Source organism: Crinia signifera, chromosome 1, assembly GCF_055691185.1.
Source record: "Crinia signifera chromosome 1, ASM5569118v1, whole genome shotgun sequence".
In the NCBI taxonomy this organism is placed as follows: domain Eukaryota; kingdom Metazoa; phylum Chordata; class Amphibia; order Anura; family Myobatrachidae; genus Crinia; species Crinia signifera.
In genome coordinates, this window is record NC_139217.1 from 207,931,716 (window position 1) to 207,956,030 (window position 24,315).

Below are 24,315 nucleotides of genomic sequence, written 5' to 3' on the forward strand. Positions count from 1 at the left end.
AAACTCGAAAAACACAGAAACCTTTCAATAACAAAAAGGTGGAAAAAAAAAATACTACTCTTAACTGAATCATACACAACTTAAGTAGCAAGTAACAAACAAGTGCTGTGCAAACAAATAAGACTTACCGTAATACATGGAAATGCGCAGCATGTTAGGCTTCAGCTCACAAAATGTAATCTGGCACTTAGAAACTTATCTATCTGGATTGGAAATTTAAAGAGCTAGGCTGTATAAACATGAAGTTTTTATCATTGTTCATAGAAAACGGTAAATAAAGTTCAATATTTGTCCTGGCCAATTTTTTTCAGATTACATATATGACAAAAAAAAAATTTAAGTAGTAATGTTTGCGATCTGGTTTTTGTTTTTACCATACACCTTTATACAAAGACTACTGTAAATGTACATTTTAGAATGGACTTTTACCTGGTTTCCCTACAATTCAAACGAATATGACCTACAATTAGAATTTTCAAAATGTCTACATGCAAAGCCTGTATGTTCCGATATTTATCAAAAGAAAAGAACAAAATAACAAACGAAAACAAAAGTTGAGCAAAACAAAATCAAATTTAATGGTCTTAAATGCAAAAGTAAAACAAACAAAAACACAAAAAAAAGCAAAAGAAACTTAAGAGGAACAAAACTGAAAATCCAAGGCAGTCTGTAGAAAATCTGGGAAGGGGATTAATTTTACTCAACTAAGAATCGTATTATGTTAATATTTTAACCTTAACGAACGAGTTATATGTAAATGGTCAAAAAAATTTACACTCAAAAAGGGATGCGAAAATAACAAACAAAAACAAACAAAAGAAAACAACAATGCTCAAATGTTTAGAAATGTTATTAAAATGGTCATCTTAGATCAAAACCATACAGGTTACTTCTACTTGAAAATTATACAGACCTTAATTTAATATATGCTGTACCAATACAAAGTGCAGAATGCACAGTAAGTGACAAAATTATAAATGCAATATGAAACATTTCATGTACTCTGAAAGTGGAAAAATTGTATGTCGAATTAGTTTATTTCTTTTTAAACACAGAACTCTTTGGTTCTTTGGTCCTTCCTTACCTCTCGTGTCAATTTAACAAAAAAGAAAAAAAAAAAGTAAAATCTGAAATTTCATTTGAACTGAAGTCTCACAGTCACCTGATGTTAAGAACCCAAACTGAATGACAATATTTGAAGATTAAAACTTAATGTGGATGGTGTAACAAAGGGGCATCTGAATTATGTTATTTTGAAGTTTACAGGTAAGATGACCTGATCTACATGCTATTTAAAAAAGGCCATGGAAGATTAGTTCAGTTGCCCATTTGAAATGTCTGTTTCGCAATTTCATAAAATGCCAACTTTTACATCCCAATATAAAAAAAACAAACCCAACAATATTTCCATGGGTAAATAAATGGGCAAGTTGGGCAGCAAACATCACAGTCATTAATCAAATGTCCTACAAGGGGACTACACAGAGTAAAATATAGACATGCTGCAACTAGATCTCCATTCTGAGAAACCTGAAGCTTCAAATATTTGCTAGTTCAGGTTCTAGATGTTAGTGAGAAGAGGGAGGAAATAACTAAAGAGAAAAAAAAAGAGAAAAGAAAAATAAACCTTATACATACAAATGCTTACGCTGGAAACTTGACAGCTTGATTAAAAAAAGTTATTTCCAGAGTCTGGAATATATAAACCCACAAAGCAAACATTTTGAAAGTCTTCAAAATTAGAACATGCTTAAATTCATCACCATCCATAGGGTATATTTTAATGTAATCTATCCATATTTTATTTGTATATTTAAAGTAAATAACTTAAGTAACTTAAAATTGGTCTAGCATGTTGGGACCTCTCAAACATTTGAACATGTAAGTTGCATCCCTGTAGTATAAAAAAATCCTTTTCCACATCTCATTTACACTAAGACAAAAACACTTGTGAAAATTGGCGCAAAATGAGTTTTACACTAAGAAAAAAAAAAAAATAAGTCTTCCCCCAACTTCGTCATTCTTATTTTCCCTATTTCATACAAAAGACAATTAAGAGCAAGTTATTTGTGGGACTTGCTGGTTTTGAAGGAAACTTGTAAGGTCTTGTCCCCTAAACGGTAGCCATTAAGGCTTGCAATGGCCATGGCAGCTTCTTCATAGTTTGTCATGGTCACAAAACCAAAGCCTTTGCACTTGTTGGTGTTAAAATCACGAATAACCTTCACATTAGTGACTGCTCCAAAAGGGCCAAACATCTGCCAGAGGATTCCTTCATCTGCGTCTTGACCAAGGTTGTAAATAAAGATGCACCATCCAGATGAAGCACTGCTGGCAACATTCACACCAGATATGCTGCTCATGTGATCTACTCCCATGGGTGAAAACCTATTTGAGAAAGATGAACACACACACACTGTAAGGGTTCAGGCACATCGTCATATATAGCAATAACACGTAATTTAAACAAGCATACAAATTAATTTGATTATGCAGTTTACTTTTTGTAGTCAATGATAATTACATTATTTTTAAAAAACATTCCGTACTAAAATTGGGGGGATGTGGGGTGAAATGTCAACATTCAGAATGTCACATGGTCAATGTTGACTTTGCATCCCTGTACACCCAACACGTACTGCTAACCCTCAGACCATGCTGACTACATAGAGTACCACATTTGGTTCCCTCTTGCGCTGGTATGTGGTTTAAAAAGCCACTAATGCCCTGAACATCACTGAAATCACTTTTATACATTGGTCACAGATTTGATGATTTTATTTAGAGGTCTAAGTTACAATCTTTTAATGGGAAAGGAGTTTTTCTGCTTTTACACTATATATTACACTATATATAAAATAGATTTAAAAGGTACTTGTTTCCTAGCACGGCTATACCGATTTTGATCGGGTCAGAAAAATCGCGTCGATTGCATGCGACCAAATCGCATGCGACCAAATCGCATGCGATGGACCCGATTTTTACATTGATTCAAATGTGAATAGGGTCCCTGGGACCCTATTTCACATTGGATTCAATGTAAAATTGTCCCCAGACCCCAATTTTAACCCCCCTGATGGCTCAAATGCCCCCATTGTAAACGGCCCCCACGATTGACGCCAACCCGAAGCGTGGCGAGCGGCGGCGGTACGCGTCCTCCGACCTTTTCATACTATCCACGTCGGTGTGGAGTTGAGAATATAAAGTGTGGCGAGCGCAGCGAGGGGTCGCGCATAACTTCACAGGTATACGCGTCCCATAGCGGGACTCGCCACGCTTCGGGTTGGCGTCCATCGTGGGGTGCCGTTCACAATGGGGGGGCATTAATTAATACCCATGACGGGGGCATATAACATGAGAAATGGCCCATATCGGGCCATTTCCCATTGTTTCCTATGTAAAATGTAGTTAATAGCGTCCATCGCATTTTGTGCCATGATAATGGCACAATACCGACGCGATCAACACGATTGCAATGTTAAAAATATTTTAACATTGAACCCTATGGCAAAATCGCGTTAATCGCGTCGGTCGCGTGCCATGTTAATGCAGGCGACCGACGCGATTAACATGGCATTTTGCCTTTGCCGGCAAAATGTACCAGATTTCAAAGTAAATCGGGTCCATCGCGTTACTCGTGTACCTTAACTTAAGGTACACGAGTAGTAACGACTGTGGCCGTTCTAGGAAACAAGTACCGATTTACATTTCTGAATATAACCCAAAAAATATGGACAAATACATTTTTCCACACTTCAATTACATGGAATATTATAATTATACATTGAATATTCCTGGAATTATAACCAGGAAAAATGAATGAAGCCGTAACTCAGCACTGGGCAATAGCAATCTGCTGTGAAATTAGTTATAAGTTTAACAGTAAAATGACCAAAACACAAAGCCTCATATTTAAAAATTTGCCAAAATAAAATTTCCCAAAAAGGCTTAATTATTTCCTGCTAAACCAGCAACAATCTTGTTGGCCAGAATACATGTACTATTTAGTATTTCATCTCTAGGCACAAACAATTCTAGAGAACTATTAAATCTGGTTCCAACGTGGAGAGTTTTAACAACTTTTTTCTTCTACTTCACTGTACCGAAAAGATTCTCCTTACCTGAATCTTTGAGCCTGGTGGTGAACAGGTCCCCCAAATCGCCGTGCTGGAGAGTGACACAGCTGAGAGAGAAGTGCCATATTTTTATTCTGATTTGGATTGGCTGCAAACTTCACTGTGATGGGTTCAGATGAGCCAGGTGGTTTGTGACCATTGAAGCTGGCAATTGCCTCTTCCGCTTCTGATCGTTTGTCAAACCGTATAAACGCAACTCCACGTGACAAACCTTGAAATAATATGGTCACAATTACACTTAAATTATTATTTTTTTTTTTTAAAAAGACTTTCAATTAAAAGGCAAACTAAAAACTATGCTAAATAGAGACTTATGGTGTGTACACACGAGCCGATATGGCTTCCGATGTTGCGGATATAGTGAACATCGGAAGCCATATCGCATGCAAATCACATGCTTTAGGGCTTGCGAGCCCGATGCGCGCTCCCATGTGAGCGCAAATCAGCAGCCAGATAGAGAGGGCAGCCAAGACTATATAATGCAGATCTGCACTATAGTCTATATTGTGCCCCTCCATGCATGCCGAGCGATGAGAGTCCTGATCGCATCGGGACTCGCATCTCATGGCATATCCTGCCACGTGTACACACCATTAGCCATAGAATGTAATGTTTGTTTTTCCCCATGAGGCACTAATGCTAAATAATGTGAAAATATGATTATGTAAAAAAACTGCAAATTCCATCTTGGGAACCAACTACATAATACAGATTCTGGTTTTGGAAATTCAGTCATGTAAAAATAAAAATCCTCACCTGTAGCTTGATCAACAAGAACGCGAGAATTGATGATGCGCCCAAACCCTGAAAACATATCTTCTACATCTTTCTGCGTCATTGTCCTTGGAAGTCCACTGATGTATAAGTTTGCATCCTTAATATTTTCAGAACTTGGACGGGCAAAGGATACCTGAACAGAAAAGCAAACAAAAAAGTTAATCTAGATAGAAAATAATGAAATACATGAAATTTGGCAGATTAAAATTTCTGCATATTTATTTATTTACAGTTTCTTATATAGCGCAGCAGATTCCGTTGCGCTTTACAATAGTAGACAGTAATAAGACAAACTGGGCAACAACAGACAGACTTGGAGGTAGGAGGGCCCTGCTGCAAGCTTACAATCTATAGGGATATATGGGGGAAACACAAGGAAAGGCACCAGTAATAGCATAGCATAGCAGTCCCACCAAGTTACAAGTCCTGAAGGGAAGCTATATAATACATAAGTGCCTCGGAGGGTTATGCATGTAGAACTTAAATATGATAGGCTTGCCTGAAGAGGTGAGTTTTCAGGGAACGCTTGAAAGTTTGGAGAGTGGTGGAGAGTCTTAATGTGCGTGGAAGGGCATTCCATAGGATGGGAGCAGCCCGATGAAAGTCCTGTAATAGTGAATGGGAGCTAGTGATCCGTGCAGAAGAGAGACGCAGATCTTGTGTAGAGCGTAGTGGTCGAGATGGGAGATATTTTGTGATAAGTGCAGAGATATATGCTGGTGCAGTATGGTTAATAGCTTTATATGCAAGTAGAAGTGTTTTATATTGAATACGGTAATATACAGGCAACCAATGGAGGGACTGGCAGAGCGGATCAGCAGACGATGAGCGTCTTGCAAGGAAGATCAGCCTAGCAGCAGCATTTAGAATTGATTGCAGTGGTGAGAGTCTGTTCTTGGGAAGACCAGTTAGGAGACTATTGCAATAATCAATGCAGGATATAATGAGTGCATGTATAAGAGATTTGGTAGTGTCTTGTGTGAGATAGGGTCGTATTTTGGATATGTTTTTTAGATGCATGTAACATGATTTGGAGACAGATTGAATGTGGGGAAGAAAGGACAGTTCAGAGTCAAGGATGACCCCTAAGCAACGAGCTTGTGGGGTAGGGTAGATTATCGAGTTGTCAACAGCAATGGAGATGTCAGGATGGTAACTGTTCTTAGTTGGCGGGAATATAAGTAATTCCGTTTTGGAAATATTGAGTTTGAGTTGGCGACAAGACATCCAAGATGAGATGGCAGAGAGACAATCAGAGACTCGACCCAAAACCACTGGTGACAACTCTGGGGTTGATAGATAGATTTCAGTATCATCAGCATACAAGTGATACTGAAATCCAAAAGAGAGGATTAGTTTGCCAAGAGAGGAGGTATAGATTGAAAAAAGCAGAGGACCTAAGACTGAACCTTGCGGAACTCCGACTGACAGAGGTAATGAAGAGAAAGTAGAGTTAGAGAAGCGAACACTGAAAGAGCGATCAGATAGGTAAGATGTGAACCAGGAAAGGGCTGTATCATTAAGACCTAGGGAGTGTAGTGTTTGTAAGAGAAGAGTGATCGACGGTGTCAAATACAGCAGAAAGATCAAGAAGAATAAGTAGTGAGTAATGGCCTTTAGACTTAGCCGTTACCAGATCATTCACCACTTTAGTCAGTGCTGTCTCAGTGGAGTGTTGAGAGCGAAAGCCTGACTGAAGTGGGTCTAATAGGGTGTTAGAGTTAAGAAAGTTTGTAAGGAGAGAGTAGACAAGTCTCTCCAGTAGCTTGGAGAGGCATGGGAGCTGAGATATAGGACGATAGTTAGAGAGAGAGTTAGGGTCGGAATTCTGTTTAGAATAGGAGTTATCACTGCATGTTTGAGCAGAGAAGGAAAAGTACCAGTAGTAAGAGAGAGATTGCATATAACCACAAAATATGGACAAATACATTTTTCCACACTTCAATTATATGTGGACATACCGTATATAGTAAACGCGTAAATTCATCTATTTAGTACATTTTTGCAATTGCCTCAATTGCTGTAAATATCTGAAAAAGGTACAAATGTGTTAACCTGTCCACAGTATTGCTTGCATAGCAAAATGGGGTTTGATCTAAGCAGGTTTGATTACAATGTAATTTACCCCATTTAACATTAAAAAATGGAGATTAAAAAATTAGTTCCAATTACCCCACAGCCATACACCCAGTCAGCCATAAACACTGTATGCCTCAAAACCCCACACCACCCTCTGTAAAATGCTAACCCTATAGATCAAATAAAATCAATGTCTAGTTGCAGCAACATAAGCTTTGGCAGACTTTTGCTATATATACACACATAAAAGTTTGTTACAAAAAATGACCAGTTAACACACCATCAGTCCAGGGTTGTCATAGCCATGCTTGAGCACAGATGGTTAAATGAAAATAAATGGACATGGGCCCACTCAGTTGAGCTCTCAATCAGTTTGGGAGGTTGGCGCATCGGCCGTATATACACCATGAATCACGATATAGCGGCATTGGCTGTATTGCGCAGCAGACGTGATAGGTATGAACGATGACGTTCATGGATATATTGCTGTTACACACTGGACAATAAATGACATAAATCGGACAATCAATTGATGTCAGAATTCAATGCAACTATGATTCTCTGCTGATCCATTTTATACAGGATACTTTTATACTTGGTGTGACAGTCTCAGAATCTGTACAAAAAAGTGGTATGCTAACAGCTGCTAAAAAATAAAAAAAAGCGTGAGGCGCTCTAAAAAGGTACACAATATATTAAAATTTATTAACATACAAACGCACAGACAGAGTGCAAGACGCCCATCTACGGCACACACAGCCGCTCACAGAAAGACAGCGGCTGCCGGGGGGACAAACTAGGTGAGAGCTGAGGACGCACACTTGAGCAGCATGAGACATTGCTGTAATATTAAACGACTGCCTGCCAGAAATATTGAACTGTGTGAGTTAAGCGCGGAATAATTTACAGCAGATACCATTACCTGCCCAGAATCGGTGAATAATCTACAAACCACCAGAGGTAATAGATCTAAAAACTGTTATTTCCATCTGTACGGCCGGCCAGTTACATTTGTTTTCCGGATTGTTTCTATGTTGCAGAGACACGGTCATCATCATAGCTGATGCAAAGCTTTAAAATTGAGCCTAGATGTAATTGACAGTTGGTCCGATGTGTGGCCAGCATTAGTCGCATGCACTGTACATGCGGCATAAAATTAAATAGCAGTATCCTTACGTGTCCTAATCACATTGTGTTGTGACAAAGACACATTTCCTTAAAAAGAAAAAAAACTTCTGAGAGTTGATTGGAACATGTCGGCTCACTTATCTCAAGCATCTAGCATTGAGTCAAGAGGTAGGAGGATGTAACTACAGTATGAATTTATACCTAGCAAAGCATAAGCCATTTAACCGAAAGGTGTTTAATAAAGCATTTAAACAAGAATTCCACACCTATACAAGCTTGATACAGGATTAAAAGCAAAAAACTATCGAAAGTTATTATGTACCCCCATAGGTTTTAGTTGCTAGAGATGAAAAGTTAAATTTATAATGTCATCTTGTTTTTAAACTTGCTTCAGAAATTCAGTGGGTTAAAAGTGCCTGTATTTTGTCTAGTGCAGGAGAATAGAATTATAAGGGGAGGGGCCCTAGACTGCACACCCTGGACACACCCTGCTGAGCTTGCTAATAAGCCTGTTTGATAAATTCTAAACCTAATAACTTCAGTAAAGTACTTGCAAGATGCTGAAGACTGTATTTACATGTTTCAAATAGTAAAGTGCTTGCTAATTTTAAAGCGCCTTTACCTGGCTAGTTAAAAGTGCCGGACTTTTCCCCTCAGTGACATTACTGTCAGGAAGCAATATATTGCATCAGAACAACATTCTAAACAGCCCTTGTCAACCTAAAAATACAAAGACATTAATATATTTAATCTTAACTCAAGTAAAATACAACCAGACTTTATTTCAGCTGTTGTGACATGAATGAGACTGAATCCATTGTGCAATGGTTCCAAAACTGGGTGGCATGTGACCCAGTGTTGCAGCAGGGCACTTGCAGGTGTGCCATGGATTAGCTATCCAGTACTAAATAAAATTATATTTTGCCATCCTGGGCAAAAGTAGTGTAGATGGCTGTCAATCATATATGCGTGGAGTAACCATCACCACACACAAGAATAAAATCAACTGATTTAATACGTTTCTGCTGAGTTACTCAATAAGAAACTTTTTTTCTAGCTGCCACTGATAGTCTAGGACAGGGGTTCTCAAACTTGGTCCTCAATACCCCGGCAGGTGCATTCATTACTCTGACACAATTTAAAAGATCCACAGGTGGAGCCAATTATTTCACTTGTGATTCTGTGAGGAGACCTGCAAACCATGCACTGTGTGGGGAATTCACTGAAATAGTACATTTTTATTTTAAGAAATACAAAAAGCTTATGAATTCCTCTCGTTTAGGTAGAAAAGTAGCAATTTCACCAGGCAACCTGCTGCAGAAGACATTACAGACAGATATAACTTTTTCACTGGTGATCTACAACTCACTAGGCACATGATGCGCCGATAGGGCCAACGTACAGAAAGGACAGCATGAGATTTCTCCACAAAGAATGGAGCCTTTAACCACAGTAAAAAGTGATACTTTTTAAAGTGTGCTCACAAGTAGTGCAATATTGTTATCACAGCAAACAATAAAAGGAAAAGAACTGTTCAATGCAAAAAAAAAAAAGCAACAGTTCTATCAAATCCTACAAAGGCAACACAGCACTGCTAAAGTATTCCAATGGAATCCAGCAGTGGTACATTAGCAGCCACAGTATTCCCAGTGATTTGTCAGAACTCTAGTTGAGCCATGCAACCAAAAATGGTGAAAGTCTCTTTGTAAGGAAATGGTATCATTCATTTGTGAGTACATGAACAAGCAGTATTAGCAAATAATTCTCAGGGAGTGCAAGTATCAGAGTGTTGGGTCAGGGCACTGGAGATCACATTTTACAAGCAAAATACACTACATATAAAATATACATCTTTCACACTGTTCAGCTTTAAACCTGGTGTGAATGAAATTAAGCAACAGATTAAATACTTAGACCACAACTAGCCTTATCTTTATAATGTTAATGCAGCTACCAATTGTAATAGTTCCACCATGCCAGTACATAGAGACTATCACTCTTCAATGACACCATTATAAATTGTGAAATAAAAGAGCTCCTCAAAAGGCTAACAATATATTTCAGATTATGACGCCTGACCATTACACAAACAGGGACTAACATAACAAGTACATATTCTTTAATATAAAGTTGCCCCCTCCCCCCCGTAGCCGTTTTTCTGTGGGAATTTGTGCCCATTCTGTAGACACATTTAGGAGGTCAGGCACTGATCTTGGATGAGAAGGTCAGGCTAGTAAACACCCTTTATAAACCTGCCCATGGTGTCAATGCGTGAATAGATGCCATGTGCAGAGCTAGGGGGACACCCAGCACCTCGCTAAGTGACAGGCACATCTCCATCAGAGATGTCAGATGGGCCATCCCCAAATGGATGCCACAAAGTTGGATTGTTCAAAATGTATTTAATGCAGAAGCATTAAAATTGCCTTTCACTGGAGAGAAGTGGCCTAGCCCAAATTCTGAAATACAGCCCCATACCATTATCCCTCCTCCACCAATCTTCAGTTGGCATAATGCAGTCAGTCATGTAACGTTCTCCTGACAACTGCCAAACCCAGACTCGCCCATACAACTTCTAATTTGTCACTCCAAAGAATACGTTTACTATCGGTGTGCTCTAACAACACTCCATCCAATGATCGGCACTGGATTTGATGTGAAGCTTGCATGGAGCTGTTCAGCCATGGAAACCCATTATATTAAGCTCCACAAAGCATTTATGTACTTACATTAATGCCAATGTACTTATGGAACTCTACAGCTATGGAATCAGCAGAGAATTGGTGGCTTTTCCACACCATGTGCCTTAACAATCATCAACCCCTCTGATTTGACATTTGTCTAAAGCTTTATGGCTGAGTTGATAAACGCTTCCACTTTCTTATATCACTTACAGTTGACTGTGAAATATCCAGCAGTGATGACATTTTGGAACAGTTGTATTGTTAAGGTGGCCTACTATCACAGCACCATGCGTGAAGGGTTCCGCAAAGCAACCCATTTCCTATGACAAATGTTTACAACTGGAGAATCCACAGCTAGTTGCTTTATTTTATACACCTGACGCAACAGATATCAATAATAGGTGTGGCCAAATACTTGTCCATATAGTGTATGCAATCAATCAGGTCCTGTAATTTTTTTCATATAAACTAGAATTTGGTCACTGCTGCCTTATCAACCCTGTGCCAACATCTGTGAGATGCGCAAAATTCTGCTAAAAATGCCAGTGTCGCTCACATTTGTTTTATAGATTCAAATAAAAAAATGTTGTGAAAAACAGATTATATTTCCTATATAAAAAGTAAACATTACAGGTCATTATGATAAATAAAAAATGATTGGTTGGCAATATTCACATGGCACTCAAGGGTTGAAGTCATAATAGGGTATTTATCCAAGCTTTGATAAATACCGTTCGGACTTTAGCATGGCAGCAATAAAATGCTTGTATATGTGACAACATCCTGGGCTTTATAAATAAATATCAAGGTAGTACTAGTTATCAAGAAATTAAAGTATTCTGGAACTCTGTCAGCCATATAATAGATTTTTTCTTCATTCCGAATGAGACATTACATTCTTCTTTCAAACGTAGGTGAAGAAAAACTTCTGTTGGTAAATGGTCAAAAAGTAAACATTTTTTAAACTAAGGGTATGTGCCATTATATACATAGAACAGACGTTTTTCAATACGTCAATTAACCTAAACCAATACTCTCCAGGTGATGTAGCAGGTACACATGTGCATTAATTACTGACATTGTATAAAACTCACAGGTGGAGCTACTTCTTTTGCTTTAGATTCTGTGAGGAGACCCGCAAAACATGCACTGCCCTGAGGATCAAGTTGTCCTACACCAGGGGGTTCCAAATCTTGGCCCTCAAAAAACTCCCAAGAGTTCATGGTTTTCAGGTTCCACACAGAACAAGTGAACTTATTAGCTCATGTAGATTTATTTTTTTAAACGAGTCCGTGAATAATGAGTGCAACTGCCAATGACCTGAAAATGTGAACTGTGGGGGTACTTCAGGGACTGGGGTTAGGAATCACGGTCTTAAACAATCATATTGGAAACTAAATGCATAACCTAATGTAGAGCAAAATGTTTGAACACACCATCTGGAAACCACAATGTACCTATTACATAATTTGATGCACATGTCTTATCAGATTCAGTTTTTTTTTTTTTTTTTTTAAGTTAGCCCAATGGAAAGCATTTTTAACCCCCAAGTGCTATTCCACAGGATGTACTGAGCCCTAAATTCATGATAGGCTTCCCTAATTTTGGCAAAGCCATAAATAGTAGGTTATAGGAATCTGCTCTATGTTGAATGTTTATGAAAATATATATATTCACCTTTATAGTTTTTGATTGCAGTCTCAATCCATTAAGTGTGTTTATTGCTCTTTCAGCATCTTTAGCATTTAAGTAATTCACAAAGCCATATCCTAAGCTGTGCCCTGCAAAAGGAAAAAAAATAAAAAAAATAAAAAAAACAAACAAAATAAAAAACACAATTAAGAAAAAAAAAAACACTTCTCCCTGAATCCATATAATTTACAGTAAAAAAAAAAGTGTGAGCAGCAATCCAATGACTTCCACGGTAGACTTTAGGAACACTGGCTACTAAAAAAAATAAAAATAAAAAAGTTAAAAATAAAATAAACTTGTGTTCACACAACTGTGTGATTGTGCGTTACTCTGAATGAACTAGGATGCCTAACAACCACAGATCATTGTAGATTCTGTCTCTTTTCACTAGCATGGTACATTAAATCTGAATTTGGCCTGCATATTGTCCTTTTGCCTATCCATACTATACAATCCTACAAATAAATGTATATTACTATGAAATGTTGCAAATCAATGAAGCTTCAAACCACAGAAATAAAAACAATACTCAAATGTTGCAGTAAAAGCTGTACATCCCATGCAATGCTTTCCTTGTGAGAAGTTTTGGCAAGTTTTTTTGTTTCTTTGTATGAGCAATATTTCTGCTACAAATAGGAAGCAAAAAGTTGCACACCACTGCAATTTTACTGGCAAGAAAAAAAAGCTGCATGCCACCCTTTAATGAACAATTCCATTGTCTGCATAGTACTTCACGCAGGTCTCCACAATAGGCAACCTGTATTGTTTCTTTACCTGATAACATCCCTTTCAGACTAAAATCCCAGGTAAAAGGCAGGGAAATGAACACCTTTTTAACCAGTGTGGGTCCCCTTTCACAAACGGTCAAGAACCCAGGGGAACTCCAGGTCATGAGTCAATGCTAATTAGGTCAACTTGGGTGTTGAATCCCTGGTATGTGAACCTAGTAATGACAGTGTTCCCCAAGTCGTCATCTCCGTGTGAAAAGGGTAATAAAGAGCTAATAGAGGGTTTTTTTAGCACAATTTTGTCAGAGTAACCTGGAAATACCCTTTCAGACCCCAGAGTGTCCAGCTCAGAACCAAGAAGTGACATGGTCAAGACTAGCACTGCTGAGACAGGGCACACAACCTAGGTATACCCATTCAAACTAGCACACACCTCCACGGAGATTTCCCTGGTCCACATCCCATAGGGAAAGTGTTTTAAGCATACATTTTTATAATGGTGATCCTATAATTGTGATTTAGGTTTAGAAGTATTCTCCAAATACAGAAGCTTCCATCAAAACATGTACCCATGAAGCACATACAAGATAATCAAAGCACCATAATGAAAAATAGTGTGTTCTATCTTAATAGATACATAACCACAATCATTTATCATGAGAACATTGAGGCTACAGCGCTTCCTTATCCCCCCAGTTCGACTAATTTTTATCTTCTGGCCTGAATAAGCCACTTCACTAAACAATGCCTCCATTAATTCTGCTCAACTCTGTTGCTCCAGCAACTACTAATCACCATTGCAGATCAACTGAACCCTGGCATTTCAAATTCACCAGAGATCGGCAATAATGTTCACGTAAAAAAAAATAAAAAAATCACAATTGAAGGCGAACTTCCTCCATTTCATTGCTCTCATCCTACAGTGCTGCCTACCCTCACTAAAAAGTCACCAGGTCTTTAAAACCCTTGCATTTCCCTTCCATTGTCAACTCCCTTCTCACACTTTTCGAATTTGACAAGCACCCAAAATGAACTTCATACATCAGTACATCACACTACACCAGGCGCTCAGCAACCAGCCGAATCATCTTCCTAACAGTAGTTCTTAGAACTCCACTTAAACAAAAAAAAAAAAAAAAAACAATTGCATAAAAAAAAAATGGCATAAAATAAATTCCGCCCTCACCCAATGTCACATTCGGGTCCTCTCTGGATTGTACATTTCCCTGACCACACCTTGACTTCCTTTTCCCAGGAAAGGAAGTCATAGATTTCATTTGGTCCTCCGTTACCACCTTCCAGCTAATGAACTCTCCCCTCCCTGGTATATGCAACAGATTTTGCTATCTTTTCTTGGATGTTCCAACACTAACTTAACAAGGCTAAGATTGAGCTTATTGTTTTCTTAACCTCCTGCATAACCTTACCTCCTACAATCTCCTTATCTATTGATGGCGCAACATATCACGGTCCTGTTTCTATTTTTAAAAAATCAGAGACTCTTGTCCTGGATGCTACGAACGCCCCATACACACTAGAAAAGGGGTCCTCAAACTATTTTGCTGTGGGACCCCATCAGACAATAAAAATAATTACAGGACCCCAGGAAGTTACTGCAGAATGTCATCTCATCACATGTGTAGTCAGCGGACAGCACATACGTGGCAGCATTGTGGAGGCACAAAATGATGGAAGGAGCCTAAAATAACAGACAATTCAACAGATCTATTACACTCCTCGAAACACTGACAGATTAAAAAAGTCGTCAGCAACAGAGTCGCGACCCCATGCTGAGAAGGTCGGGACCCACAGTTTGAGAACCGTTGCACTAGACTATATGGTTTTTAATCAATATCGTCAACGATGTCCCTTGAACTCGCAAACAACTTAATGCATACACACTGGCATATATTCAATGCCGTGGGCGAGCGGTGACTGCGAGCAGGACTTTTTGCTCGCAGTCACCGCTCACCCTGTCATTATTCAACTGACACCCCTCATTCGCAAATTTCCCCTCGCTCCGTTTTTTGAGCGAGGGGGAATTTGCGAATGTGCCTCCAAAAGCTGCGAGAGCCGAGGCTAATTACAGCGAGTTTGCTGCACTAGCCGCGGCTCTCGCAGTTTAGGGGAATCCTTGCCGTTCTGTGACTGCAAGGATTCCCCCGGAACGTTGCATAGTGCGAGCGGCCGCCGCGGGGGTTAAACTGCAAGGATCACTGGTTTTCTGTGATCCTCGCAGTTTAACCCCCTCGTCGGCCGCTCACACCGGCATTGAATACTGGCCACTGAATGATGTTGCTATCCTTTATGACGTCACCGAGTTGTGCTGCATTGCAGACTACGAAGGATAATGTTAACAACCCACGGTTTGCGCGTACACACCAGACAATATTACTCAGAAGGGCCAAAATGAGGGATATCGTTCCCTCAGTGTGCATGGGGCTTAGGTCTTATCCACTCACCTCCACACTGGACTATTGTAATCTCCTCCTATTTGACTCCTGACAGCCTCTCCACAATTTATCCTTAATGCTGCTGTATAGCTCATCTTCCTTTCCAAACATACAAACACCTCCCTGCTTATATAAGCTCCTACATTAGCTGCCCTTCAAAATCCAATTCATGCCTCTCACTTATAAGGCCCACACTCATTCCTCTCCCATTAATATCTATGGGCTTATCGACCACTGATTACTTTCTCCCTCTCATACCACACATGCTGCTCCATCTCTCTGGAAAGCTCTACTTATCCCCTAAACTTCAAATGGGCTCTCAAGACTCCTTTTCCCATCAAATCCATGCACAGTGTACCCCATCCTTGTCACCTCTGCTTTTGAACGTAAGCTCTCATGAGCAAGATCCTCAATATCTCGTGCTTTAACTTTTCTTACTTATACCACGTTCACACTGCCAAGAAAAATTACCGGGTGAAGCATGTTGACCCAGCAATTTGACTTTCAACACAGGTTTTTTTTGTGTGTGAACGGCACAACCCGGGTCGAAATTCCCAGGTCCCGTCCCTACTGCAAAAAAAAACCATGTGATCAAAGGCAAATTACCAGGTAGAACGGGGACTCAGACGCTGCAGTTCACGGGTTCTTCTCACTGGCAGTGAGAACGTAGTATTAGACAATCTTCTACTCCATACTCCCTGCAACGGCACTTTAACCTTGGTTTCTTCTACACTGATGCATATTTCAGCATCATGCCTGCGGATGCAGCAAAGTTTATATACCATGTACTTGCCCAACAATGTATTTTATTACAAGTTGCTTTTTTTGCTACTGTACTTTGTTGAGCACCATATAAAGAAGAATAGAATCAGAAATAAGACCATGCAACTCATTTTGTATTTACAAACAACATTGAGATCTGCAATCAAGCAAAATGATCACTTTCACATTCTGTGGGTTTTATTATTTTGGGGTTTTTAAGTTATTGCCCCTTGTAAATGAATAGAACAGACTGACAACGCACGCACCAATTGAATACATTGGCCACACAATGAAACATCCAGGTGATTTTGCATCAAGCCCCAAGTGTTAGTTTGCTGCATTTACCGATGTTGCATGTCATGGGTAATGTTAGGCATTAGAAATATTTTATTTCTGTGGCTAGAAGAGGAAAGGAAATTTACCTGCAACTTTATCCCGAATTAGCTTTGCAGACTCCACTTCCCCAATGCTGCTGAAAAGGCTGCGCAGCTCATCCTGTGTCATGTTCTGAGGCAGGTAGTTCACAATTAGGTTAGTTCTACCCATGTCATCCCTGCATACATCGTCCATGTGATCTTCATAACCGTTCGACATCTTAAGTTACCTGTTGATATTAAAATGAAATTACAATATACCGTATATACTCGAGTATAAGTCGACCCAATTATAAGCAGAGGCACCTAATTTCACAACAAAAAACTGGGAAAACTTATTGACTCAAGTGGGACCCTCACTCGAGTATAAGCCGAGAGGGGGCTTTTTCAGCATAAAAAAAATGTTCTGAAAAAGTAGGCTTATACTCGAGTATATATGGTATTTGGCATTTAATTTAAAATAAGTCTCAAAACCTGTAGTAATTTAGTCAAACCCTTAGTCCCGTGATTCCCAAAGTGTGCTGTGCCCAGGAGTACCTCAGGGCACTTGCAGCGGTGCCATGGGTTGGTGGTCTAGGACCAATTGAAAAGATTTATGGTCAACGTAATAGGCAAAACCAGCAATAGTGGCCACCAATTATCTTGTCCCTCACCTCAACACTGCCCTTAAGGAAGTCATATAAAACACAACTCACTTAATTTCATATTTTTTTACGAGGTTCTCAATAAGAAAAATTTGGCCTAGAGGTGCCTTAAATTTATTTTCGATGCTCTAGGGCGCCATGATTCAAAAGACTTTAGGAACTACTGCCTTAGTCACATAATGCAGAAAAGCATTTACAAAATTTGACAGAGTGCCATACCAGAGTTTTGTTTATAAAGATGTATTATCTATAGGATTGGTTAGGCTCTGCTTTCAGCACCACATGTACAAATCTAATGTCCAATAAATATTGATAAAGTGATCGCAACAGATTAACTTCACACAGTAATATGAAATCTCATTGATGTCACTGGGGATTCTCTCAAGGCTGCGTAAAGCTGTGTACACACGGGGGTGATATATTGCTCAGCAATATATTGCTCAGTGTCTCCTTTTCATCTGCAACCAGAAATGGTCGCTTTTGAAAGGGAACCTCTGCCTGGGGAGCCACAGAGGGAATCAGCTCCTGCGACCAGCGATCATAACGGGCTAAAAACGGGAGCACACACCCAGCGATTTATCACCGATGCACACTCCAATTGCTGGCAATATGGTCGCTCCATAATCGCCAGCGATTATAGCCCATGTGTACGTTCCATGGATCCATTCTACAGGTAGATGAATATCCCAAGCAGGGCAGTACAGTTAGATCAATGGTGAAAAGGATTCAATATTAACAACTTTAGTGCAGTACTAATGTAATTCACAGAAACTCCAATGTTAAATACACTTATTTTTAAATGTATTTTTTGTCTATGTAATTGTCATGTGTCCATGGATGTTAATACAAGAAAATAAATAAGTAAATGAAAAATGTGTGCAATTCATCTTGTTCTCATTTAATGTGTGTAAAAAAATTACCCAAGAATCAAGTACAATGTTTTCCAAACTTTCACAAGTTCACAAAGCACTATAAAGTTAGATACACACTAGACCGGGGATGAGAGACTGCTGGGATATAGATTTCAACAAAAGCGGAGTGCCAAAAGTTTCTCATTCCTACACTAAGCTATATGTTTTATTATACAGCAGGCATATAGCCCAGCGTGTACCCACAAAGTTGCTTTTAATGAGCTCCCCAGCGACATCATCCGTCAGCTCTACAAGCAGGGGTAATGGAAAACATTTGTAACAAGGGCCATGCTGCCATCATTGCCAAGTGTGTATGCACCTATAGATTGTAAGCTTGCGAGCAGGGCCCTCCTACCTCCATGTCGGTATGTATCTACCCAGTTTGTTTAATCATTGTTGTTTCCAATTGTAAAGTGCAATGGAATATGATGCGCTATATAAGAAACTATAAATAAATATGGACTTGCCAATGCCAGAGGCGACGTCGCTTGGTACACACCTTGTGCTAATGGAGCCACCCATGCTGGAGGATGGCTATCTTTAAATCGGGACTGTCCTTAAAAGGTACCCAGAGACATCTGCAATTGTGCGGCACCTACACAGGACACATTCTGCACACAAGCAAAACAGGTCCTTTGTGGTCTCAAGCAATGCCTCCAAGCCACAGCCTGATTGATAGGCTGCTGGTATTTGGCAAGAGGCAGAACTCCCCAAAACAGAGGAGCTTTGGCCACATTTTCTGGAAAAAGCAAGGCTAGTGTGTATTAGGACACAGAATTCCTGTACCCAGCAGTGTGAATTGTCCAAAAACCCTGTGTACACAGAGGGCTACTGAGATGGTAGATGTTCACACAAATGCTGCTTCTGTCAACATAGCAGAAGACCACACAAGCATGCAGGAGGCATCTATTTTTTCAAGATGTATTCTGCTGCTTTTGCATATTTTTGTATAGAATACACAGCTGCTGTACAACCTGTATCCATCTCTGAATCGGGCCCCAGATATGGTAAATACTGGTCTAAGTGATAACCAATGGCTCATTGTAGGCATCAGTGGTCAACTCTGCAAAACCAGGTTGTTCGGAAAAAAATAAAAAAGGAGATGATTCCTGTACAGGACACCAAAACAATGGCATTTTCACACATTTCTGCTTGCCACCTCATTACATAGTGGGCATAAATGTGGCCACTTACTCCTAATTGAGAGTAACAATCAAATTTCCACGTAAGGTGCCCAATAGTAACAGCTGATGGGGAAAACAATTGAACAGTCCCCAAAGAATGTAGAAAGTAAAATTCATAAGACAGAGTTGGTATTACTGCAGATTAAAAATAAATATAGATTTGAGTATCAACAGCGTACAGATGATACTGAAATCCAAAAAAGTTGATTAGTTTCCCAAGTGAGGAGATATAAATTGAGAAAAGTTGAGGACCTAAGACTGAGCCTTGTGGTACTCCAACGGACAGAGGTAGTGAGGAGGAGGTAGAATCAGAGAAGTGAACACTGAAAGAGCAATTAAAGAAGTAGAAAGAAAACCAAGAAAGGACTGGGCACTTTTGTATCATCACAGCGCCCACTACTCCATTTGCGTAGAGGGCTATTCACGGTGGTGAGATCGCATCGCATGCCATGCGATGTGATTTTCCTATCTAATATATTCACTGCTCTGTGTCAGTGAATCCATTAAAAAGATAGGATGCAATAAAAAAAAAAAATCGCATGCCATTATTGTGTGGCATGCGATGAGATATTGGTTCTTATGGAACCTGGAATAATAACATTTAGTGGTAAAAATGACATAATGTAATTTATTTTGGCCCCCACTATCCACGTCATCACAAAGAGTGGCGAGCGCAGCGATATGCGTCCGACTGACCTTTTCATACCCCCACTATCCACGTCGGCGTGGAGTTGATTTTATATAGTGTGGCGAGCGCGACGAGCCCCGCGAGGGGACGCGTAATAAATGTAACATAATACACGTCCGCTCGCCACACTATATAAAATCAACTCCACGCTGACGTGGATAGTGGGGGTATGAAAAGGTCGGTTGGACGCGTACCGCTGCGCTCGCTTCGGGATCACGTTGATACTGGGGGGGGGGGGGGCTTAATAAATGACATATGTCATTTAATGCTATAGTTCATTAAATGCCATTATAAGCGTCAAAAATGCATCGCGTTCCATATCATAATGGCATGCGGTTTCACTACGTTTGCGTACGGAGTCAAATCAGGCGCTATGCTAATACACAAGTACCAAGGACTGTCTTCTGAAGACCTAGGGATTGTAGTGTTTGTAAGAGAAGAGAGTGGTCAACAGTGTCAAAGGCAGCTGAGAGATCTAGAAGAATATGAAGTGAGAAATGGCCTTTAGATTTAGCAGTGGCCAGATCATTAACTACTTTATGTAGGGTACACACCACGACGACCCGCTCACGATGCACATTGTGAGCGGGTCATCAGTGTTTCTTCAGACCCGCTCACGATGATGCGGGGGGGGGGGGGGGGCACGACCCGCTCACGATGTGCACCGTAAGCGGGTCCGATCCGTCCCGCACTCGGCAGTATGGTCGTTATTCAGATCCTACCTGCAGCAGGTAGGATCTGAATAACGACCGACCGGCGGGAACGGTATTGGTCCACACCAGGACAGAAAAGGGCCCAATCACCACACAATCTACATCCAATTGGTCAGAATTGGATCTAGATTGAGGGGATCGGGCCCTAGTCGTCCTAGTGTGTACCCAGCATTAGTCAGTGCTGTCTCTGGAGTGTTGAGAGCGAAAGCCTGACTGAAGTGGGTCCAATAAGAAGTAGGAGCTAAGAAAATGTGTGAGGTGAGTGTAGGCAAGTCTCTTATGTAGCTTGGAGAGGCATGGGAGCTGAGAGATAGGACGGTAGTTAGAGACAGTTTGGATCAGAATTGTGTTTTTTTTTTTTAGAATGGGAGTAATAAGTGCATGCTTGAACAGAGAAGGATACCAGTAGAGAGAGAGGTTACAGATTTTAGTTAAGCTTGGGATAAGCACAGGAGACAGCTTTACGGACTTGTAAGGGTATAGGATAAAGAGGAGCCTTAGTAATACTCAATAGTACTACAGTATGTACTAAAGAAGGCTACTATAAAAGGGAAAACTGTTTTGGGATGAAAGTATGGCTCCAGCCTGAGTGTAGGAATATTAATGAATGTGTGTATACATATATCAATTTCCTACACTATGAACTAAACAGTAGCTTTAATGCAAATACCTGTAAACACCATAATTGGAAAATGTATACAATGATGCACAGATTTTGGATAGAAAATATGTATTTATCGCATTGTACACCAGTGATAAATATCTCTATACTATTTTCATGAAGCCTCCCTAATGCCGCACACACACAGGACGAGTTTCCTTAACCACGCAGCACACAGAACTGCACCAGCAATGTGTGCTAAGCGATCTGTCACTGCCTGTGTTCTCAATAGAAATATCTGTTCTCAATAGATATATCTTACGCCTCGCACTGCTATGGTGCATACAGTGATTTGTGCTTCATTTTTTAAGCTATCTTGTCTAAATTGCCCCATGTGTATGCCCCTTAACCTTTTAAGCATCAAATTGCTGATGACAATTTGTGTGGGAATTCCAAGTTGGGGGGGGGGGGGGGGGGGGGGGGGTCTGTGTACTGTCACCTGCCTATAAGCAACATCTGCATAATCTGCGGGGGGGGGGGGGGGTCTGTGTACTGTCACCTGCCTATAAGCAACATCTGCATAATCTGCGTTAGTCTAAAGTGCGGAAAACACACCATACTGGCAAACACCAGAAACAACCATCTTTGGTTCCCATTCAGATAACAAGATGCAGAGCATGTGCATCTTATAACGTGCAAACTATAGTCACGTTTATATTCCCATTTGTACTTTTTATCTGGCATGAAGACAGTACACAGCACAATGCTGGGCACCATACAGGCAATGTAATCAGCCACATCGCATTTTATTACATTACAATCAAACTTATCTAGGGTAAGCCACATTTATATACGAACCAAGGAAATTACCATGAGAGAAATAAGGCTTATCCCCCTCTCCCGACATTTTAAGCCAAAACATACTTTAGTGTGCTCTACACAGGCAAATCCATGCATGAGCTGGTGTAAAAGACATAGCCGCAACCCTGATGCCCACGCAGTTAACTTGCACTACTTTCTGCGCCCTGTGCATGCCCGGCAGCGGCCCCGGCTTTCCACACCGCGCCCAACTAGTCGCCCGAAATAGCCGGGGCCCCGGGTGACCGCGCTGTAACCACATCGACATCTTTGCTGCAGATAGAGCGCTCTCCCGCCCATCCGCTCGCAGCCGGCATCAGCCATGCCCGGCCGGCACCTCCTCTAGCAGCTACTGTCCATCCTCTCGGAGACTCGGGCTCCGGTTACAGGAGCCACACGCGAAGCCTGGGGCTGCACGTTACCCCAGGCCTCGCTCGTAGCAGCGATTAGCGTTGCCAGAGCGGGCCGCACTGCGGCCTTTGGCGGGTGGCCTAGGGGGAGGAGGGAGCGCGCCGCCCATGAGGCCTCCTAGGTTACGGAACAATTTTATGACCGCAACCAACATACTTTACGCTGTCGGTGCGGTCCGGAGCGTCTTACCCTTGTGAGCTTCCCGCTCTGTTCAGACGATAGAGCGGCGAGATCCGTGACCCGACCCGGACGTTCCCAGCGCGGAGAGAGCGGCGGCTGCTGGCGTCACACGAGGAGAAAAAAAAAAAAGGCGTAAAAAAAAATAAAAAATAGGAAGAAAGAAAAGCAACATGGCGGTGATGAGCGGCGCATGCGCAGTCCCCGGCATGCGTCCCAATGCTGCCCGATCCCATTGGCCGAATGAATCATAACTCGCAGTACATTGGCTAGCTGCCACGCTCGTCACAACGTAGGCAGAGCCCCTCATTTTCGACACTTCCGCCTCACGGAGCGGCTGCCGCTGCGCATGTGCATGCAAATGGCGCCTCAGCTCCAGCTTCCAAGAGTCCTTTGAGCATAACAATAACATTGGGGTGTAACACAGGTCCCACAGCGTATAAACCATGCACATAGATTAAGTAGGTGCTATATTACGTATCCTGTGTAACTGTTTTATTGTCCTATTAGAGTAGTCGGTCCAAATACCTCCTGGTCCCCTTTTTCCTCCAACTTGACCCATCCAGCTCCTGGACTTCGTGGCCAGTGTCAGTTGCAGAGTTGGGTTGCCACCTCACTCATCATCGATTCCTGGAGACCCCCCCCTAATTCGCGCACCTTCCTGAAAAGTGAGTGACCTCAAAATAGGCATGACCTTTCCCCCAAATTGGGAGTGGCCTCTGTTTTATATATATATATATATAGTCCAGGTTCCCAAGGCACTTCCGTGTCAGGGATGTGAACACTCTCCTTTGAAATAATACTTCAATGTTGGTATCCATATAGAAAAAAGTTTTTAATCCAATAGTTTAACTTGCATCATGCCCCGACGTTTCGGTCCACACCAGACCTTTATTAAGGAGCTTCAATGATGGTCATATATGGTTCAGCATAGCTCTCAGATTAGCCCTCGGAACGGGGGATCAGCTAATCTGAGAGCTATGCTGAACCATATATGACCATCATTGAAGCTCCTTGATAAAGGTCTGGTGTGGACCGAAACGTCGGGGCATGATGCAAGTTAAACTATTGGATTAAAAACTTTTTTCTATATGGATACCAACATTGAAGTATTATTTCAAAGGAGAGTGTTCACATCCCTGACACGGAAGTGCCTTGGGAACCTGGACTATGTTTGAGGCATATGGTTACACATATTAACCTCTTTGTTGAACACCCCCAAGTTGTTTTCTTACAGTGTGAGTGCGGTCTATCCACTTTGGCGTATATATATATATATATATATATATATATATATATATATATATATATACAG

General features: G+C 40.8%; 1 protein-coding gene across 1 annotated transcript; it reads right to left on the reverse strand.

The window, feature by feature from the left end:
• Nucleotides 1-554: 554 nt before the first annotated feature.
• Nucleotides 555-23,171, reverse strand: ELAVL1 (ELAV like RNA binding protein 1). Its single transcript, XM_083179218.1, has 6 exons — nucleotides 23,013-23,171; nucleotides 16,862-17,043; nucleotides 12,482-12,585; nucleotides 4,893-5,046; nucleotides 4,122-4,347; nucleotides 555-2,388 (listed from the first exon to the last, which is right to left on the reverse strand). The coding sequence occupies exons 2-6, from the start codon at nucleotides 17,031-17,033 to the stop codon at nucleotides 2,064-2,066; spliced, it is 981 nt and encodes a 326-aa protein (XP_083035344.1). The 5' UTR covers nucleotides 17,034-17,043; nucleotides 23,013-23,171; the 3' UTR covers nucleotides 555-2,063.
• Between the last annotated feature and the right edge of the window lie 1,144 nt (nucleotides 23,172-24,315).